The 22728-nt window shown below is 43.9% G+C and overlaps 1 protein-coding gene and 1 long non-coding RNA gene across 6 annotated transcripts in view; one reads left to right on the top strand and one right to left on the bottom strand.

Annotated features, from left to right (window-relative positions):
- GADL1 (glutamate decarboxylase like 1) overlaps positions 1 to 22728 on the bottom strand; it is a gene marked incomplete at its 5' end in the record, with an annotated part of 97071 nt that overhangs the window by 57889 nt on the left and 16454 nt on the right. For all 5 annotated transcript variants that reach the window (XM_083404979.1, XM_083404980.1, XM_083404976.1 and 2 more), the window contains 7 exons: positions 10639 to 10693; positions 10808 to 10887; positions 15451 to 15566; positions 16682 to 16788; positions 17848 to 17938; positions 21150 to 21276; positions 21793 to 21968. In XM_083404979.1, coding sequence (XP_083261105.1) covers positions 10639 to 10693; positions 10808 to 10887; positions 15451 to 15566; positions 16682 to 16788; positions 17848 to 17938; positions 21150 to 21276; positions 21793 to 21968 — 752 coding nt within the window. The remainder of the gene's footprint in view (positions 1 to 10638; positions 10694 to 10807; positions 10888 to 15450; positions 15567 to 16681; positions 16789 to 17847; positions 17939 to 21149; positions 21277 to 21792; positions 21969 to 22728) is intronic.
- Positions 1788 to 2769, top strand: LOC310660539. The gene is made up of 2 exons (XR_014503493.1): positions 1788 to 2104; positions 2470 to 2769. It is a non-coding gene; the product is annotated as an uncharacterized lncRNA (long non-coding RNA).

Here is a 22728-nt window from a genome sequence, read left to right as displayed (position 1 = left end):
AAAAACCTGGGTTACTTAAGTGCCAGAATGTCAAACATCGATTGTCAATGATCAATGCTCTCTTGAGGTCTGGTCCCAAAATCTTTACACATATGTCACTGGAAGCAAACTGATTATCTCTCTTTCTCTAAATTCAGGTTGGAAAGATTTCCGTTATGGCAGGGCTAGCTTAAGATATTTGCGGTACGTGAAGTGGAAAATCCAAACGGCAGCCTAAGCAATGGTTCACCCTCCCAAGCAGTGGAAAATATAACCAAATAAACAAAGGACAATTTCCTGCCTTTCAGATGGTACCAAAGAACACCCGCCCCCAGAAAATAACCTGATGGTGCTGGCAGGTTCTGCTTCGTGGCAAGGCAAGGCCAGCCCAGCACAAGACTACTGCGATATTTAAGATATTTCAACTGATTGGTTGGGTCAACTTTAAAAGAGAAGTGGGTTCTTCCAGTGGCATAGCGTGGGGGGTGCAGGGGGGGGCGGCCGCCCCGGGCGCAACATCTGGGGTGGGGGCGCGCTCGCACTCGCAGCTCTCTGCCCCTACCTGGCTCACTCACTCTCTCTCACTGCAGTGCTGGCTGTGCGAATCCGATCCGAGCCGTCGGGTCGCCGCCCACTGTGGAGGGGAGGGTGCCAGGCATGCGGTGCGGGGAGAGAGCGAGGGACTATCTGGGGGAGGGACAGTGCAGCGGGGGGGGGGAGGCGCAAATTACTTGCCTTGCCCCGGGTTAGGGGGCGCAAATTACTTGCCTTGCCCCGGGTGCTGACAACCCACGCTACGCCACTGGGTTCTTCTGTAAGGGACAAGTTGTGCCTGGCATTTATGCCTTTCTGAATTTAATGTGAATCAAAACCTGCAGCTGAGGCATGTGGGGGTGAGTACCCAAACCTTTCCTCCACTGCTATGGTCCTAATAAACGTGCCCCCCACCCCAGATTGCAATTTGCTTCGGGGTGTGTGTGTGATTTTCAGCAAGCTCACAGCATGGGAGACAAGGGTCGACTGCTTTTAAATGTAAAAATAATAAACCATCCCCTTCCTGTGTGCCAATGATCCTGATCTGGATCAGAAATCCGAGGGGCTATTTCAGATTTTTCCCCCCACATTGCATGCAGTAACAAGGGGGTGCATGTCCCAAAAGAGCCTTGATTCTTTGTGAGCACTCCAAACACAAATGCACTAGCAATTCTAAGCAAGTGAGCACAAAAGGGATTTATCCACTATAAGGGGAGAGTGCCCTCCAGCTCCTCAAGGGAATACAGTGGTACCCCACAAGACGAAAAACTCACTAGACGAAAGGGTTTTTTGTTTTCTGAGGTGATTCGCAAGACGGATTTCCCTAAGGGCTTGCTTCGCTAGATGAAACGGCCCTGCCTCTAGTGTCATGGCGACGGTCACTGCACGCACGCACGCTCGCTTTCCTGCTCCTCCGGCTCACTCCCACCTTCCGGCTGACGGCTCCTCCGGCTCCCTCCCACCTTCCAGCTGCCTCGCGCTGCTGTCCACCCCCCTCGCGTGCTCCTCTCAGAGAGCCGTTGCCGCCAGCAGCCAGCGTTGCAGCCAGAGTCGCGCTCCTGACCCCCGCAGCCCTCCAGCAGCCGCGTCGTGCGGTGGCCACAAAGCGCGGGTGAGTCTGAGGTACCGGCTGCGGCAGCTGTCCTGCTTCTCCCCCCCCCCCCCGCCGTTGTTAGTGTTTAAATGCAGTGGTGCTTCGCAAGACGAAAAAACTCGCACAACGAAAAAACTCGCGGAACGAATTAATTTCGTCTTGCGAGGCACCAATGTATCACATTCCCACCAATGAGGGAGGTTCAGTATGGGTCCCAGTGCTGGTTGATAGACCAAACCCCAAGAGTGCTCACTAATGGTTCCTCGTCACCCTGGAGAAAAACTGACAAGTGGGGTGCCGCAGGGTTCTGTCCTGGGGCTGTTGCTGTTCAACGTCTTTATAAAGCCAGGCATAGGCAAACTCAGCCCTCCAGATGTTTTGGGACTACAACATCATCCCTGATCCACTGGTCCTGTTAGCTAGGGATGATGGGAGTTGTAGTCCCAAAACATCTGGAGGGCCGAGTTTGCCTATGCCTGATAATGCACTTGAATAAAGGTAGTAAAGGTAAAGGGACCCCTGACCATTAGGTCCAGTCGTGACCGACTCTGGGCTCATCTCGCTTTATTGACCGAGGGAGCCAGCATTTGTCCGCAGACAGCTTCCGGGTTATGTGGCCAGCATGACTAAGCCGCTTCTGGCAAACCAGAGCAGCGCACGGATATGCCGTTTACCTTCCCGCCCAAGCGGTACCTATTTATCTGCTTGCACTTTTATGTGCTTTCAAACTGCTAGGTTGGCAGGAGCAGGGACCGAGCAACGGGAGCTCACCCCGTCGCGGGGATTCAAACCGCCGACCTTCTGATCGGCATGTCCTAGGCTCAGTGGTTTAACCCACAGCGCCACCCGCGTCCCGAATAAAGGTATTGGGGGAATGCTAATAAAATTTGCAGATGATATCAAACTGGGATGGGGGTAGCTAATGCCACAGATAACAGAATTGGGATTGAAGAGGACCTTAACAGATTGCAGAACTGGGCCCAAACTAACAAAATGAATTTCAATAGAGAAATGTCAAGTTCTACACTTAGACAGGAGGAACCAGCTGCACAAATATAAGGTGGGGGGGACACCTGGCTTGCCAGTAGTACATGTGAAAAGGGTCTAGGGGTCTTAGTAGACCACAAGCTTAACACGAGTCAACAGTCTGATGCAGCAGCAAAGAAAGGCCAATGATATTCTGGGCAGTGGGGACAGAAGTGTAGTGTCCTGATCAACAGAAGTCACAGTAAAGCTCCATTCTGCCTTGGTCAGACTACGCCTGGAGTGCTGCGTCCAGTTTGGGGCACTACAATTTAAGAAGAATATCGACAAGCTGAACGTGTGCAGAGGAGGGCAACCAAGACGATCAAGGGTCTGGAAACCAAAACTTATGAGGAACAGTTGAGGGTGTTGGGTATGTTGAGCCTGGAAAAGAGGAGACTTGGGGGGGGGGAGACAGATATGAAAGCAATCTTCAAATATCTAAAGGGCTGTCACACGGAAGATGGAACAAGTTTGTTTCCTCCTGTTCTGGAGGCTAGGACTTGAACCAATGGATTCGAGTTAGAAGAAAGGAGATTCCAACTCAACTTCAGGAAGAACTTTCTGAGAATAAGAGCCATTTGACAGTGGAACAGTCTTCCTTGGGTGATGGCGGACTCTCTTTCCTTGGAAATTTTGAAAAAAAGGTTGGGTGGCCATCTTTTAAGTATGCTTTAGTTGAGATTCCTGCATTGCTGGGTGTTGGCACTAGGTGACCCTTCCAACTATGATTCTATGAAGGATAACTCCTCAGCACAAATAGACCTGGCACACTGGGGAATGTAGTCTTTGTGCCCTATTTTGCAGAAACATATGGTTTTCCCAGAAGTGATGTATTATGAATTAGAATTATGGTAGTGATGTATGGAAGTGAGAGCTGGACCATAAAGAAGGCTGATCGCCGAAGAATTGATGCTTTTGAATTATGGTGCTGGAGGAGACTCTTGAGAGCCCCGTGGACTACAAGAAGATCAAACCTCTACATTCTTAAGGAAATCAGCCCTGAGTGCTCACTGGAAGGACAGATCCTGAAGCTGAGGCTCCAATATTTTGGCCACCTCATGGGAAGAGAAGACTCCCTGGAAAAAGCCCTGATGTTTGGAAAGATTGAGGGCACAAGTAGAAGGGGACCTCAGAGGACGAGATGGTTGGACAGTGTTCTCAAAGCTACCAGCATGAGTTTGACCAAACTGCGGGAGGCAGTGGAAGACAGGATTGCCTGGCGTGCTCTGGTCCATGGGGTCACGAAGAGTCGGACACGACTAGACAACAGCAAAGCTCCAATGCCCCTGCTGCTGCTGCTCTCCCCTTCCTCTCCTCTTTCTCCACGTAAATTTAGAAGCTCGATGGGAGCAGCAAAGGAAGGAGTGGTATGGGTTCAAGATGTATACAGACCTTTTCTCAAATAATGAACCAGAGGCACTCACTGTTTTAAGTGCATTTTGATTATTTACACATTTAAAGAAATGCACAGTATAGCCTCGAATTTCACAGCTGTCAGAGACCGTAACGTGAGCAGATGACAGCATAATAGGTAGGGTGCTGCTACTACCACCTCGCCATAGCCATGCCTTTCTATAGCATAGCTATCGTTCTCCCTTCCCTGTTACTTTCTTCTGAACTAAGAGTAAGAGGAGTCCCTGGTATTAAATGCTAATAACAACATTCAGTTGATGATAGTACTAATTAGCTCAGCTAGGAGGCTACTCATGCAAGGAAGAGATTCCTCACCTCTCAGGGGATCTTACCTGCATTACATAATTAGTGCTTATTTTTCCTGCCATCAACAATCTGAATCTGCCGCCAAATGTGGATAGGTCTACAAAAGGAGAGGATGAATGTGTGGCAATTTCCCACACAGTAGCAGGAGAACATGTGCATGAGAAGTGGACAAGACAGGCCCAGAGAGGCAGGGTGCACCAAAAGCACAAATCCCACCAGACACCAGGTGTGGAACCACCATAGACTGAAGTTATTGGGATGAGTAGACTGCAGGGATTGGGTATGTAGCAACTTCACATGCAAACCCCTCCAGAACTACAGTTATGAATGAGCCCAATGACATATTAATCACAATGGGTGGGATCTTGAGGGAGGGAAAGCCCTGCTACTAGGTAGGATTTGTAGACAGATAGCTGCATCCTATCACCTTCTGGCAAATAGAAGGGGAAGAAATAGAGGCAGTGAGAGATTTTACTTTCTTGGGCTCCATGATCACTGAGGATGGTGACAGCAGCCAGAAAATTAAAAGACGCCTGCTTCTTGGGAGAAAAGCAGTGACAAACCTAGACAGCATCTTAAAAAGCAGAGACATCACCTTGCCAAAAAAAGGTCCGTATAGTTAAAGCTATGGTTTTCCCAGTAGTGATGTATGGAAGTGAGAGCTGGACCCTAAAGAAGGCTGATCGCCAAAGAATTGATGCTTTTGAATTATGGTGCTGGAGGAGACTCTTGAGAGTCCCATGGACTGCAAGAAGATCAAACCTCTCCATTCTTAAGGAAATCAGCCCTGAGTGCTCACTGGAAGGACAGACCCTGAAGCTGAAACTCCAATACTTTGGCCACCTCATGAGAAGAGAAGACTCCCTGGAAAAGACCCTGATGTTTGGAAAGATTGAGGGCACAAGTAGAAGGGGATGCAGAGGACGAGATGGTTGGACAGTGTTCTCAAAACTACCAGCATGAGTTTGACCAAACTGCGGGAGGCAGTGGAAAACAGGCGTGCCTGGCGTGCTCTGGTCCATGGGGTCACGAAGAGTCAGACACGACTAAACGACTAAACCACAACAAGCTGCATCCTATGGTCCAAATGGTCACACAAGGAATACGTAGCAGGGCTATGAAGCAGCCCCTTTTGACCACTGTGTGCCATAACCCAACTCTCTCCAAACTTCAGGTGTAGCAGCACACAAAATGTTAGGGGCTGCAGTTGGAAAGCAAAAAATCCGGTAATACTGATGTGCATAAACCCGTTGGGTCTCCGTCTCAACATTGGCATCGTTATCATGCAAGTCTTCATCAATCTGCTGGAAAAGACTTTCCACCCAAAGTATTAAACTTACAACAGGAAGTAGGATTTCTGTTATTTGTTTCCAAAGGCATGAGTCTCAATTGCCATATAGCACTAAAACTAAAATTTCAAAGTGCACGCTATGGCCTGGTTTACACAACACAGTAAGCCAAACTATGGTTTACAGGGACCTTGCAAACCATGGTTTAGTGTGTCACCTGAACCGAGTCTCATATTTAACCTCACTAATCATGAGCTATAGCAAGGTTTCTTCAGGTGACCATACTAAGCCAGGCATGGGGAACCTTTGGCTGCCCAGATGTTGCTGAAATCTAAATCTCATCTTCCCTGGCTATTGGCCATGCTTGCTAGAGATATAGTTAAACAACATCTGGAAAGTCAAAGATTCCCCACACTTGCAGTAAGCCACATTATTGGCTTACCTCCGTGTTGTGCAGTAGCAAAAAGGTAGGGGGGGACACAAATAAGCTGCAAACTTATCTGGGAGCCTGCATCTTTCTGCAGTCCCAGAAAGTCATGATTTCATTTACTGTACCGTGCAAACTAGGCCATTATATGCAGTTGTTTGTGAACAGGAGTGAGTGAGCCTTATGTTGCACTTATACATATGCTGAAGCTATGGAGCTGACAACCTAACCATCTGCAATACTTAGGACCTTTCTTTTAAATTATTCTCACTGCAGTATCTTAAGAAACACTATCTCCTGAAAAGCCAAACACAAAAAACCCTGCTAAGTAACATTTTCCTCCCAAAGCAACAGCTGTAAGTTTTCATTACGCTGAACTATTGATTAAAGTGACTTTCAGGTTACGAACTTAAAACGCTGAACAAAAAAACCCCCCAAAATAATTTCTCCTGCAGCCAATGGAACAGCCTCATAAATCCCAGTAAACTGGATTCTTTTGGCTTTGATGAGACTTTAAATAGGTTTTTAGCTTAACATTGGGGGGAAAGGAGGAGTACTTCTCAGAAATTGTCTTTTCACTTTGCCATGAGACTCTGGAGCTAGCCGAAATGATTGCCAAATGCATTTTCAGTGGGAAATATTTTTTTAATGCTTCAATGATATTGACATGCATTTGGGCAGAAGGAATGGAAGGGGAGACATCCTGTGAATTAAACGGGCTTCCCCACCGCTCTTTCTTCCTTCTCTCCACACTTCATTCTGGATAATTTAAATGTGAATTTAAAACCATAATCTTCCATGAATGTCAGGCTAAAATAAAATCATACTTGCTGCAGTCCAGTGATTTCTTCTGGGGAAAGGTAGCTTCACCGGCAGCTTTATTCAAACAGACAGAAGGATTCGTAGAGAGAATGACACATTGCGTTTGAAAAGCACCTAGAGATTTCAACTGGTGCAGAGTATAATGGCCCAGTTATTAACAGGGGCTGATCACCACAGCCAGCATCTAGTGAATGTTTTCACACATTGGACAGTTTGCTTCTGGACCCAAACCAAAGTGCTCATGCCATACCCTCCAACATTTCTCTGAGGAAAATAGGGCCGTTCCGTTCCATAATGATAATTTTACTATTTATAAACACACACACACACACCACGTCTTCCTGGGTTGCCCCAGCCACTCTGGGCAGCTTCCAACATATATAAAAACATTATAAAACTTTAAACATTAAAAAAAAAGCCTTCCCTATACAGTGGTACCTTGGTTTAAGAACAGCTTAGTTCATGAACAACTTGGATTAAGAAAGCTGCAAACCTGGAAGTAGGTGTTGTGGTTTGTGAACTTTTCCTTGGAATAAGAACTTGTTTCGCTTCCTGTTGAGTGTGTTCCATTTGTCAGTTGAGTCCCCCGCTGCTATAGGAAAGCACGCCTTGGATTAAGAACGCTTTGGTTTAAGAACGGACTTCCGTAACAGATTAAGTTCGCAAACCAAGGTACCACTGTACAGGGTTGCCTTCAGACAGCTCGGAAGTTGGATAACTCCATACCCTCCAACATTTCTCCAGTGAAAATAGGGACATCCTAAAGAAAAGCAGGACATTCTCCAAATCAGGGATGTCCCTGGAAAATAGGGACACTTGGAGGGTCTGTCATGTTCACCACTAAAGCTAAGTGACTGACCAGGATCTGGATATAAAAAAACCCAACTTCTTTCAGAGGGCTCATTCTACCAATTCAGATTCTCTTCAGAAATCCTCCCCTGGATGTCCGTGCCTTCAAAAGTTGGAGGTGACTCAAGAAGGCCTTTTCAGTAGTGGCACCCAAATTCACTTGGCACCACCACTGTTGTCCTTTAGGTGCCTGTCAAAGTCTATGCTATTCTCAGATGCTTTTAATAGTGCTGGAGCTTTTTATATTTTCTCAGCTTGCTTCGCTGGCTCCTGCAAATTGCTTCTTACCTGTTCTATTTATTGTGGTTTATTATATTTTTTTTTTTTTTACTGCAAGCTGCCTTGAGGCTCTTTTGGGAAAGGAGGGGGTACACATACCTTAAAGGAAAGAAAAGAAAATGCTGTTTCTCCATTGAAGTGAATGAGAAAGCAGGGAGCTCTGTGTGTGCATTGCAACAAATGAAGAACTCTGGAACCATGTTAGGGAGCAACCCTAACCCATCACAACATGGACAGAATACCCCATCATGAAGATACACACAACAGTTCTTTTCTACCCAATCCCACAACAAAAAACACTACATGACACTACAGCCTTTGTGGGGTGAGGATGGGGGAGGGTTAGATAGATATTACAACCATCAAGGCCAATCAATATGAAAACGATAGGATCAAAATAAAAACTAAATATAAAATATAAATATAAAATATATATAAATATAAAAATAAAAACTAAAATAAAAATAAAAAAATTTTCGCCCTATAGGACGCACCAGACCACAAGACACACCTAGTTTTTGGAGGAGGAAAACAAGAAAAAAATTATTCTGAATCTCAGAAGCCAGAAAAGCAAGAGGGATCGCTGCGCAGCGAAAACAGCAATCCCTCTTGCTGTTCTGGCTTCTGGGATAGCTGCGCAGCCTGCATTCGCGCCATAAGACGCAGACACATTTCCCCTTACTTTTCAGGAGGGAAAAAGTGAGTCTTATAAAGCAAAAAATACGTTATTTCAAGCTGCAGTTTGCTTCTTTTACTATTTTAAAGCCTCTATTTCTGCCAGACCAAGATTGTGTGTATCATACTGATTCTGTTTCTACCGTTTTGCAACTTTAAAAAATATTATTTGGCACATAAAAGTTCCTGAGGGGGGAAAAAAACCCTCACAAAATTTGCATTTATAGGAAAACCTGTTGAACAAATTATACACCATAGCAAATTTTGTTTTCATGGGGCAAGGTCTCCATAACTGGAGCGTGTATCCATCTTGTATTTTCTCTAATGTTTGAAGAGGAAGTTACATTCATGAACCTGCCCTTGAGACTATCATGAGCTAAGGAACCGAAATGTGTTCCCCATGTCTTTGCATCTATGGATTTCCTTCCAAACATAATGAATCTGTTCTGTGAATACCCTATGAAAACACAGGCACCAATCTTTTTCTGCAATCTGTGAAGCACTGCACAGCAAAGCAGAGAAGATAGGAGGCCTCCCACACCAAACACTGTTATCGAATGGAACTCAGCAGAGACACTTGCAAACATGAAATGAGATAAGAGAACATTTCAAATGCTTATAGTCTTCACTTCAAGGAAATGAAACCATATTAAGCACAGATAGACGCATCCGCAAGGATAGTTTTTTAAAGAACAGTGCAGGACGAGAAGCTATAGCCAAGTACTGTTTTCACTGCAAAACACTTTAAAATCAAAGGAGATTTTATCATCAATAATCCATTTAAACAATGAAGGGAATGCTGTTTGCTTGTCAATAGTTGTTTTGCTCAGAAAATAGCAGCTGATCTTTTATTCATGAACAGATTTATTTTAATTCTATTCCACATTTCTCCTATCTGCCCAAACTGAATGAAATGTCTGATGAAATGCCATAGTCATTAAGCATATACTGTATCCTGAAGATACTACTGGCCTACTAAAGCTGGGGTGTTCCTTAATTTTGAGCACAATTATAGATATAATCTCAGGGAGGAGCATAATGAGAATGGCTCAGGTTTGCAGTGCAAGAGTTATTCTTTCATGCCATTTTGTGAGTTCTAGCGTTATTACTTTTTAAGCGATGAACTAAAATACCTGGGGATCACATTGCCCGTTCACGACTTACCGTGCAATCTGTGGCAAAGCAGACTGGACCGGAAACATTTGCAACACAAGAAACTACCCTGTTTTAACTTTCATTCACGTTCATTCACCCTTTTTCCATTCTAACAACACCACCAAAAATTGAATTTATGATTTTTGTTGTTGTTGCGACCATCACGACCTTTCAACCACCGCTAAAAAAGAAATATATGCATACTATACAAAATATACACCATGACAATGTAGTATCACCCTAATTGTACATTGTATTGTGTGTGTGTGTGTGTGTATATATAGATAGATAGATAGATAGTTTTGTGTGTGTGTGTATGTATGTGTGTGTGTGTATAAGCTTCCAAAATTCATTTCTGATCAGATCTTTACAGCCCATCATATTATCCTTAATGCACCTTCTTCTCAATTTTTGAGCAGCAGCTGCAGCTGCAAATCTCGCAACGTTGTGTTGCAAGATTCACGTGCATGATCCGACGAAAGAGGCTGAGGAGCAGAGCCGGGACAGGCCACGATTTATCCCCCTGGGAGTGGGCCAGGGTGGCACTCATTGGCCGGCTGGGCCCACCCCACCCCCCAGGAAGCACCTGCCCGAAACCAGCCAGCATTGGTCAATCGCCAGCTGGCAGCCATCCAGCTCAGCCATTCGCCAGATCATTACCGTGGCCCGTGGTCCGAGCGCAACACTGCCCCCCACTGGAGCAGATTGCCATACACAAATGCACATAAGGTATGCCTTTCACAGGGCACACAGACTCTCTCTTGCTCTCTCACTCTCTCTCCCCCTCTCACCTCTTTCCTTGCCCGCTGGACTTGTTTCTCCAGTTCCTCAGGTATCATCTTACCTCTATGGGACACAGATTTAAAACTTTTCAGTTATGTAATAGGTTACTCGCTTTCAGCACTACTTCAGCATTTTAAAAGGATCATCAGACAGCCTCGGCGGCTTCGGTCGCCTTACCTTTCGTCACTTTTGACGAAGTAAACGTTTTGTGTGCCGATCCCCAAGAACGATGCTGCCTTCTTCACGGAATAATGACACTGAGTAAGGGTAAAAATCAAACAATTAGGCATATCAACAAATAAGTTTCCTGAGGCACACACGTTGCCAGTTTTGGGCAAAAATCAAGGCTTCACAAAACCAACGACAGCCACAGAATTGCAAAATAGGTGAGCATTATCCTCCCCTCTCAAAGTAGGGGAGGGGGGAATTCTGAGCTTTTTGAACCTTAAATTTAGTTAAGCACTGGACATAAACCTCTGGTTTCATGGCTCAAAGTAATTGCTCTACTGACTGAGCTATCTAGAAAAATTTAGGAGAGCTTATTTATTTTAGTAGAATGATAATAATAAAATAGGGAGGAATAAGAAACTGGAGCAAATTGTTATGTTATTTAAGGGTTAAATTAATATATTTGCCAACCACCCTGAAAACGCCTTAAATTGTTCCTTCGCATACAGCAGGTGAAACCAGGTGGTTAATTAATTCAGTTTTCTTCAAGAGAGTTCACACAAATGCAGTTAAGGAGGAACATAATTATGAAAAATACTGCACTTTTATGTGTGGGTATGAATATATTAAAGGTACTCAATCCTGTCACACTTTTTCTGATGAGATGGATCGCCCCACCTTTTTGACAGGACTTATTTCCCCCCTTCCCCAATTTTTAACTAAATGCACAGAAGATATCACCAGCTACCACCAGCCAATCTTTTCTAACATGGCACATTCACAAAGGCTTTAGAATCCATTCACTCAGAGTGTTGTGTGAATAATAACATACATAGGTGGATAATTAATCTTCTGTTACATTGAATTACATCAATAATGAAATACGTGTGCAAAGCTACAATGCGGCACTCACTAGAGATTTGGGCTCTTAGGCAGCAAGGTTTCATTCGAATTGCGAGTGATTCTCACAAAACAGCTCCTTATTAGTAAGCTATGAGTCACTTATTAAGCTCAATCAAAGGGAGTGTGACATTGAATTACTAGAAAATGTCAAACCTCTCCGGGCTCAGAAAATAATAGATCAGCAAAATCTCCAAAGTGGGCAGGGGGGTGGGGGACAAAGGCAGCACAATGAATCACAGCTCTTGTTATGAACAGTATAGAAGTATGAGAAGATCACAATTAAGGGCCCACGGTAATTTGGTCCCGACTTTGTTCTAATTTCAGTTAGCTAAAACAAACAATGGAGCGCTCAAGAGTAGAGAAATAATGGGAAACTGTGGCTGGTCCAAAAGTGGGAGCTTTCAAGAGAGGAAGGGCATGCAATCTTTGGGACCTACGGGACCGCCTCACCCGGTATGCCCCACGGAGAGCCTCAAGGTCCATAAATAGCAACACCCTAGTGGTCCCAGACCCTAAGGAAGTTAGATTGGCTTCAACCAGAGCCAGGGCCTTTTCAACACTGGCTCCGGCCTGGTGGAACGCTCTGCCTCATGAGACCAGGGCCCTGCGGGATCTGATTTCTTTCCACAGGGCCTGTAAGACAGAGTTGTTCCGCCTGGCCCTTGGCTTGGAGCCAATTTGATGCCCTCCCCCTCTTTTTTTTCCTTTTTCCTCCTGTGATGAGGCTGCATTTTAATGTTTCAATATTTTAATTGTTGTATTTCAATCTTGTTTTTAAGTTGTATTCATTCAATTTGTTTTTATTATTGCTTGTTAGCTGCCCTGAGCCCGCGGGGCCTTGGCTGGGGAGGGCGGGGTATAAATAAAAAATATTATTATTATTATGTAGCCACATTCCCACAACAACCAGCCATGGATCGTCATTACATCCATACCTGGTCAAAGTCCCCCCAAATTTACTCCCATGATTTACTAAGCAGACCAAAGTAGGCGGTTAATAGAAGTGTTTCAATGAAGTATTCAGTCTGGCATTTTTCTTACGTTTTGATCTGATGAAACTACCTGTACATATGAGGTGGGAAAAGGTTGTTCTCTCATTGAATGGAAATAAGCTGGGTAGCTGACAGCAGCCCCTATCTGTTCCTGGGACAAAATGTCCCTGAGAATGAGACAATGCCATAGTGTTTTCCAAGGGCATCCTTGATGGCAAAAGGTGGCTGCCCCCATAATATAGCATTGCTCATCCCAGTAACAAAACAAACCCTTGACCACCTCTTACTTGAAAGGTAAAGTATTCAACCTCCTTCCCACCCACAAATTCTTAGAGTGCAACTTCCCTGCAAAAAGACATTGAATATCCCAGACACGCTTCTACACAGGATAAATGGTCCCACAAAAGTGGGGGAAACATTTCGTCCAGTTTTCAAATTGTTTTGCCATGGGGGGGGGGGAATGCAGATTACTGCAAATTGCTGTTAAAATACAATCACTGAAGAACACAACACTCCATTTACATCAGCTTGAAATAACAAATTCCAAACAATGCATTTCAATTTGTTCCTGGACTAGATTATTCCCTCTTGACAAACCATTAAGAACAGGCTTTTTTTTTTGGGTCACTTTTAGGGAGATGTGATTTGTCATTATCAGTTGAGTAGCATGTAATAATCAAGTAAAGAAAGCCCCTTGAAGTAAAAAACAGATGTTTTTGTTGTGCCGTTGTTATTTTTTATTTTAACTGAGAAATGAGTGTGGAACCGTTCTGCTGTAATTTAAAACAGTATCTCTTTACTCTCAACACTGGAGCGGTGGGTGAAAATAAATGAATGTTTCGTGTCTTAACTCACTGTAGGAAAGCTATCTCCAAGGGAGAGGAATACAGCAAGGAACAGAAAGACTGCAGGTAAGCAGACAGGTGCGTGTCCCCCACCCACAATGTAAATAAAGTCTATCAATAGGCTTCCCACTGTGGGCAAAACTTGTAGGGAGCAAGAGTGCAGAGCAAGTGAAGTGGTGCTGAAACAGCATATTGTCTACTACAGCATTTCCCAACCTTGGGCCTCCAGCTGTTTTTGGACTACAACTCCCATAATCCTCAGCTAGCAAGACCAGTAGTCAGGGATGATGGGAATTGTAGTTCGAAAACAGCTGGAGGCCCAAGGTTGGGAAACACTGGTCTACTACATGAGCTTAGAAAAGAGCAGAAGAGAAACAGTTCTGGAAGGATTTCAAATGAAACTTCTCACAATTATATTTTATTTTTTTGCTAACTGGGGTATGTACACACTTCCATTTCCTCTGCATCCAGTGTGATCCCACCAAGTGCCGGATTTACATATAAGCTAAACAAGCTATAGCTTAGGGCCCCACTCTCTTGGGGCCCCCCACAAAAAATTAAAGGGAAATAAACCTGGGTGTACATTTCCAAAATAAAAAACCAAATGAAATAAAACCTACATGCAGCAACAGTGTTTTGTGTTGTGTAGGCTCCTATAGTTAAAGCTATGGTTTTCCCAGTAGTGATTTATGGAAGTGAGAGCTGGACCATAAAGAAGGCTGATCGCCGAAGAATTGATGCTTTTGAATTCTGGTGCTGGAGGAGACTCTTGAGAGTCCCATGGACTGCAAGATCAAACCTCTCCATTCTTAAGGAAATCAGCCCTGAGTGCTCACTGGAAGGACAGATCCTGAAGCTGAGGCTCCAATACTTTGGCCACCTCATGAGAAGAGAAGACTCCCTGGAAAAGACCGTGATGTTGGGAAAGATGGAGGGCACACGGAGAAGGGGACGACAGAGGACGAGATGGTTGGACAGTGTTCTCGAAGCTATCAGCATGAGTCTGACCAAACTGCGGGAGGCAGTGGAAGACAGGAGTGCCTGGTGTGCTCTGGTCCATGGGGTCACGAAGAGTCGGACACGACTAAACAACAACAACAGGCTCCTATGATGTAAGTAATGGGCCCCGCCTGTTATATAAAGGGCCCCATTACCTTCAGTAGCTTAGAGCCTCATCAAACCTAAATCCGGCCCTGATCCCACCAACACAATCCGTATCAATCCTGCCGTTTCTTATGAAATGCTGTGTTTCCATGCATTTCAATTAACTTTCCATTGAAATTGAGAACCGAGCTGTGTTTTAACCAGGTAAAGAGATTCAGAAGCAGACAGAACCAGTTCAAGCCTGGATCCTAGACCAGCATTGATTCTCTATGCTAGTAGTAAGCCTTTTATGCTTGCTATAACAAATACATTTTCTCGAACAGGGCCGGATTTAGGTTTGATGAGGCCCTAAGCTACTGAAGGTAATGGGGCCCTTTATATGTCCAGCTGACCTTTGTCAACAACGAATTGTCTCTGTCTTGAATATATGCTATATGGCCATTTATGGACCTAATAGGTATCTAAAGCCATTTGCACATGTTGCCATGCAACTAGTCCATGCAGAATGTAGGCACCCTATATATAGAAATGAGCAAACCAGTGATATTTTAGGGAGCAGGCTAGCAGGCGGGGCCCGTTACTTACATCATAGGAGCCTACACAACACAAAAATCTGTTGCTGTATGTAGGTTTTATTTTATTTGTTTTTTACCTTATATTTTGGAAATGTACATCCAGGTTTTTTTCCCTTTAAATTTTTTTGGGGGGGCCCAAGAGAGTGGGGCCCTAAGCTATAGCTTGCTTGGCTTATACGTAAATCCGGCATAATGTACTGTTTGAATAATTACAAAGGAGGAAGGTTGGTTACCTCTTCTGACGTAAATACCACCAGTCGAGGCATCCCTGAAAGACCCCTTTCCTTTATGTCAGGGCAGTATCTGTATCTTGCCAAGTTCATCGCATACATATTAGAAACAGAGCCACCTTTAAAAAATGAAAAGGAAAAGATTCATACAACACTCATACTCATTAATACTTCGCAGTTCCAATTTATAAGCACTGAGGTGCCCAATGTTCAGGCGTGGACATTTGCCATGTCAGCGAAGGGTTACCAGCAAAAATTAGCCACATCAAGGTACAACTTTCTGAATGTTTAACAGGATTTATATACCACATAATGATTAAAAAAACCTCTGAGCTGCTCACATGAAACCATATGAAATATGCATTTAATTTATCAATAAAATCAGGTGTTAAAACAAGTTGACCTAATTTTTGTAAGGTAAATAAAATCTGAAGTTTTAAAAATATATATACACAGTAATACATTTAAAAGATGAAAGCTTTTAACAGTGCGTGAAAAAAAAGTTTTAAAACATTTTAAAATTAAAATAAATATATCTGGGCTTTTGGTTACCATGAGGTTCCAATGGTAACCTTGTCAAGAATGCTTTCAAGGAGATGAGTGAATAAAAAATAATTATTATTATTATTATTATTATTATTATTATTATTTTATTATTTGTACCCCACCCATCTGACTGGGTTGCCCGAGGCCACTCAAGGCAGCTTCCAGCATATACCAAAACTTCCCTATACAGGGCTGCTTTCAAATGTCTTCTAAAGGTTGTATAGCTGCTTATCTCCTTGTCATCTGATGGGAGGGCATTCCACAGGGTGGGCGCCACTACCGAGAAGGCCCTGTAACCTCACTTGCCTGGTTCCCTGTAACCTCACTTCTCGCAGTGAGGATCAAATTTGGAAGATCTTTTGAACATTGGTAGCACATTTGAACCTCAGAGTACGCAAAAATGGTACGGATCTGGCCTCATATTTCACTGCATAGTTCACACAGCAGGAGGAAGCACCATGAACTATGTAACATAAATTGCTTCTATCCCTCTGTAAAAACCAGGCTGCCCAAGCAGGGGAATGTACTTGCCTAAAGCAAGGCAACTCCTGTATGGACATTGCCTAAGAACCACTCGTGACCTAACGAAGGCTTTACTCCAATACACAGCACTGGCAAAAGCAGTAAAATATAACTTTAAATTAAATTGCATGCAAGAAGAAAAGGGGGGGGGGGAATACTTTCTTACCTGGATTAAATATACCGTCACCTTCTTCCCACCCAATGAATTCAATCATTTTCTTTAGGACTGCTTCTTCCACTAACAAAAACACTGGGGACACTTCATAGGTATATCTGAATAAATATAAACGTGACATAAAAGGCAACTGTGTGAACAATGCTTTGACAAAATGTGTCTAAGAAAATTGAATGAAAAGGTAGTGAGGTAGAGAGCATGAATAGCTGAACAAGGAAGAATACGAGCTAAATGATGGATTCCTTCCTTGAGTGTAGTCAGTATTCCAGCAGTCAAGCCCACGTGAGGTTTTATAGTTGACGCAGGTAGCGCTGTGGATTAAACCACAGAGCCTAGGACTTGCCGATCAGAAGGTCGGCAGTTCGAATCCCCGCGACAGGGTGAGCTCCCATTGCTCGGTCCCAGCTCCTGCCAACCTAGCAGTTCGAACGCATGTCAAAGTGCAAGTAGATAAATAGGTACTGCTCTGGCGGGAAGGTAAACGGCGTTTCCGTGTGCTGCTCTAGTTCTGCACCAGAAGCGGTTTAGTCATGCTGGCCACATGACCCAGAAAGTTGTCTGTGGACAAACGCCGGCTCCCTTGGTTAGAAAGTGAGATGAGCACTGCACCCCATAGTCACATTTGGCTGGACTTAATCTTCCAGGGGTCCTTTCCCTTTCCCATCCATAGCCTTAATAATAATAATAATAATTTATTTATACCCCGCCCATCTGGCTGAGTTTCCCCTGCCACTCTGGGCGGCTTCCAATAGAGGGTTAAAAACAATACAGCATTAAATATTAAAAACTTCCCTAAACAGGGCTGCCATCGGAGGCAGCATAATACCAATTGTTTGGGAACATGAAAAAGACACTGATATTCCTTGTGAGTGTAAGGTTGGATCCTATGCAAACAGAGTGTTGGACTAGTGTTTGGTCTGATCTAACATGGGTATTCTAACATTCTTAAGCCAAGAGTTTCCTCCACATTTTTACTTGAGTGTCTATACTGAACTTACAATATGACAAAATAAGCTTTAACTCATCCGACATCTGAAAAACCCCACCCCACCATCAATGCTGTTAACGCACATGGACATCTGCAGGAAATAAGATTTTTTTTACACTGAAACAGCATGGCAGACCCAGCAGATCAATTAAAAATAAAAAGCACTTACACACTCGGGTTTAATGCTTCAGTAATGAAACGCGCTGCTAAAGAGTAATAATCAATACCAGCGTACAACTGATTAAAAAATCTTGGGTGATCTGTAGATTAAAAAGACATAAATCTGGTTAGCGTAAGTGGTGCAGGAAAACCAATGCGCAATCCCTCCTCTCAGTTTCAGCTAGAGATGATGATCAGCCCTTCCTGATAAATATCAGAGGGCAGAGGATGTTCCTATCACTTGCTTGAAAAGGGAGGATTTTTAAGTCCCACAAGTACCTGCAGGGAGAGATACCCTGTGTATCACTTGCAGCCTCTTCTGAACAGACAGAAGCTCTGCGCTGCCTGTTAATCCTTTCCCCCCCTGCTCCAGGCTTTTTCCTTTGCCTGAGAGATGGACCGTCAGGGAGGGACAAATGTAGCGCACAGGACCACTGCAAAGCTGAATTTGAGCCGGCCCTCTTCAAGGCACACCTGCTTATTGATACACCTGTGTCCCCTTAGAATTGGGTCTGATCTATTTGATGAGGTGGAACGCCTCTCCAAATGAAAGAATAACCCCAACTCTTCTTCTAACTACAGAAGTAGAGAGATCTCTAAATTGAAACTGGGTTGCATAAAGACAAAAAGATAGTTTCTTGTTTTAGTATTTTTTTAGGGGGTGGGGGGTTGTCTCCGTTTCGTCGCTAAGAAGGTAAACCTCTACACACCTAATTGCAGGGGTCCTGGGGGAAAATTGAGCATTTGAAATTTCTATTATCTGCCCTCACTTTCTATATACAATGAGGACAAGTTTGCCCAATAGGGATAGTGGATATATAGAGCACATAGGGCTTAGAAAACCTGCATGGAAAATTATGGCGACTTAGTGAAGACCTTCCCCTTTTAACAAACTTTTGAAGGAGTGGTCTTTCCTAGTCTCCATCTGTACTAGAATTGTTTTTACATGTTTTAATTGTTTCATCACTTGAGAGGAAGGGTGGGATATAAATTTTAATATTATATTGTTGTTGCAGTTTTATCACTGATGTTTATGCTGTTCACAGCAAGTGTATTTTTTTCTTAACATAAGGTAAAGGTACCCCTGCCCGTACGGGCCAGTCGTGACCGACTCTAGGGTTGCGCGCTCATCGCGCTCAAGAGGCCGGGAGCCGGCGCCGTCCGAAGACACTTCCGGGTCACGTGGCCAGCGTGACGAAGCTGCAGCTAGCAAGCCAGCACCAGCGCCGCACAGGAAACGCCGTTTACCTTCCCCCTATAAAGCGGTACCTATTTATCTACTTGCACTTAGGGTGCTTTCGAACTGCTAGGTGGGCAGGAGCTGGGACTGAACGACGGGAGCTCACCCCGCCGCGGGGATTTGAACCGCCGACTTTATGATCAGCAAGTCCTAGGCACTGAGGTTTTACCCACAGTGCCACCCGCGTCCTTGTTTTCTTAACGTAGGAAGTATATAATTTTTTGCAAATAAATATATTATTACACTGCCCATAATTTGGGGGGGGGGGGATTCTCCAAAAGTTTCAGAAAGGTATTTTCTCCCTTTATCTATACTTTTTAACTTATGCTGTCCCCTTTAAGAGACACACAAGAGGCTCTGTTAAAAGGCGAATAATTAAAAGCTTATCAGAGTTTGTTATCTTAGATGGGAATAGTTCAAGCTGCATAAGCAATAGGTAAACAGCATCAATAATGAAAAAGAGCATATTAAAGCTATCTAGCATTCTGTGATAAAAAGAGTTAGAATTAGATCCATCATATGGGATGTTAGAACATTAATGCACACTTGGGAATTTTACCTCTGAAGCTTTCGTAAGTATTGATTAGCTACAACCAGTGCTTTTTTCTTCTTCTAGAAAAATAGGTGCTAGCATTCACCATGAAGTTGTTATAGTAAGTGCCACACTTTTTCACAACAACAAAAAGAGGTGCCGGTTCTGCGTACCCTTAAGTGCGCCCTGAAATAAAGAACTGGCTGGAAGTCCTAGAAGACCTGTTCCCTGAATTGCCGGTCTTTTTCCATCTGGCCTGGGAAGGAGGGGCCTGGATAGACTCCAGCTACAAAATCAATCAGTGCTTGATTCTCTTGCTAATTATGCTGTTTTAAATGTGCATTTTATATTCCTTTAGTAATGTTTTCTTTTGAAATGCTTAAGGTAATTTTTTTTGTTATCTTTGCTGCACTATATGTGCATTCTGTAGTTGACCTCCTTTGTAATGTATTATCTTTAAGATATTTTAGTTTCCATTTAGTTATGTTGCTTTGAATGTATACTTTATATCTGGCTTTCTTCAGTAATGTTTAATTCTGGATAGTTTTATTTGATGTTTTAACGTAGGTTGTATGTAAACCACCTTGAGATTCACCCCCCTCTTAAAAAATATAAAGCGATATAGAAATGAAATTAATAGCAATAGCAATAGATTAACATTTACTGTGGGCTCTGTCTGCACATTTATTTTCCTCCCACACCCCTACATAATAAAAGCTTTAGAAGAAGCCGTAATATTCATTTGTTCATAAAGTTAGGTTTAAACTTAATTATACCATGATTTGCATTTGCATTTTACAGGAATGTTGTCCAATATATTCCTTACCAATAAGACTTGACATCTTGAGGAAAAAAGATCCTCAGTCTGTGCTATGATATTAAACAACGTGAACCAGGGCCATCATGTACTGATTTTTTTCTGCCACAACAGCTGACCGCCAATTGCATAATGGCAGGGAAATTCATTTCATGATGTTCCCAATTCATACAGTAAGTGCAGAATGACATCAAGGCAAGACATAGAAAACTCACCCACAGATGTCAGTTTTCAGGAACTGCCCCAGAGCAACAGTAAAATAAACTCTTACAGACTTAGGTTCCTGGCTTCATAAACCACAGTTTATGGAGTCAAGAAGGAATACTTGAACCATGCCCTTCTTGCTGTTTTCCATTTCCACACCAACTTCAGCATTAGGATGTTGCTTTGTTTAAACCGGAAAACTCTGGTTTAATGTAGGTTAACCAACCAGAATATTAAGCCGCAGGGGTGAGCATCAGGAGGTGATGGACAAGCGCACAGCCCTGATGCTCAATCACAGCTTCATAAACCATGGCTTATGAAGCTGGTGCCGTACATCCAAAATGGGCCTTACGGGTCTTTCTGGTTTGACATAGCAGAAAATGAAGAATCTGTCAAACTGTCACCTTGTTTGTCAGACAGCAAAAGCAAGAACAGCCTGACGTTCCGAAAACCTATTTCAAAGAGCATCATAGTATTTAATGGAATAAAAACAGTAGATAATAGACATAGGATCCGTACTGGTTTTGACACTGAAACGTATAATATCCTGGCAAAACTGCAGGAGTCTCTGATGGGTCTCTCCGGTGTCTTTCAATTCCAAATCAAGCAACGTTTTCAGCTTTTCAGGAGGGTGCCACTCACACACCTAATTTGGGGAAATTATCGGGTTAGTGGAAAGAAACTTGCCAAGGACACAGCATTCATATATTATCTCCCACTACAGACCCTCAGTTAAACACACAAATGTAAATAACTGAAAATAAGTCTTTAAAGAAGAACTGTGCCAATTTTTAATCACATACAGTAATACCTTGGAAGTCCAACGGAATCCGTTACGGAAGTCCTTTCGATTTCCAAAACTTTTGGAAACCAAAGCACGGCTTCTGATTGGCTGCAGGAAGCTCCTGCAGCCAATCAGAAGCCACGGAAGCCCCATCGGACGTTCGGCTTCCAAAAATAGTTCGCAAACCGGAACAGTCACTTCCAGGTTTGCGGTATTCGAGAGTCAAACCATTCGAGAACTAAGCTGTTGGAAAACCAAGCTACGGCCGTACTAGGAAAAAACTGGCTTCTCGTTTAGGATAATGGCATGTGAGGGACGAGGAAAGTGACAGTTTATTGTGAATTATGTACTGAAAAGTATTACATTTGAGATCACTACCTTTTCTGTTACATCCGCAGCTTTCTTTATCACTTCCTCCATTATGATCTTGCTGGCCTCTTCCACAAATTTCTCTCCTGCTTTCGCATCCGCCACTGGGCCGTTTAAAACTACGCCATCCACTAAGATTGCGTTCTTCTTTCTCTGCAGTGCTTCCCGCTGGTTATTCATTTTAGCTGTAAATTAGTAAGATAAAATGGGGGAAAACAGTGACAACTGCATCATGCACTGAATTAAACTATATATAAGACTGTCACAAGTATAATTGCAAAATGGCAGGCAAAGCTCTGTGAGAAAGATGACTGGCTTATAAGTATTTACTGATCCTTTTTTATATACCGTATTTTTCAGTGTATTGGATGCCCTCATGTATACGACGCCCATTTTTGAGGACTCCAAATTAAGAAAATGTGGGGAAATTGCCCTGACTTGTTGAGATTGGGGGGGGGGGGAGGATTGCCCAAAGGCTAACAGCCCCACGTGTCTAACAGGCTGCCTATCAGCCAGTGGTGTAGCGTGGGTTGTCAGCACCCGGGGCAAGGCAAGTAATTTGCGCCCCCCGCTGCACTGTCCCTCCCCCTCGCTCTCTCTCCGCACTGCACCGCACGCCTGGCACCCCCCCCCCTCGACAGTGGGCGGCGACCCGGCGGCTTGGATTGGATTCGCACAGCCAGCACTGCACTGAGAGAGAGTGAGTGAGCCAGGTAGGGGCAGAGAGCTGCGAGCGTGCCCCCCCCCAAATGTTGCGCCCGGTGCGGCCGGCCCCCCCTGCACCCCCACGCTACGCCACTGCTATCAGCTGTTCCCTTGCTGGCAATCGCTGAACTGGGGGGGGGGTCAGAGTTGAGCTTTTTTTGGGTGGGAGAGTGAAGCTTTTTAAAAATTACCTTTAGCGCCCTATTAGGGGTGTGTGGAGCGTTGTGATCACTAAAATGT

This window comes from Podarcis tiliguerta (genome assembly GCF_965153285.1).
Source record: "Podarcis tiliguerta genome assembly, chromosome: 12".
Lineage (NCBI taxonomy): Eukaryota > Metazoa > Chordata > Lepidosauria > Squamata > Lacertidae > Podarcis > Podarcis tiliguerta.
The sequence above is the reverse complement of the archived record's forward strand: the minus strand, read 5'-3'. Positions and strand labels throughout refer to the sequence as shown.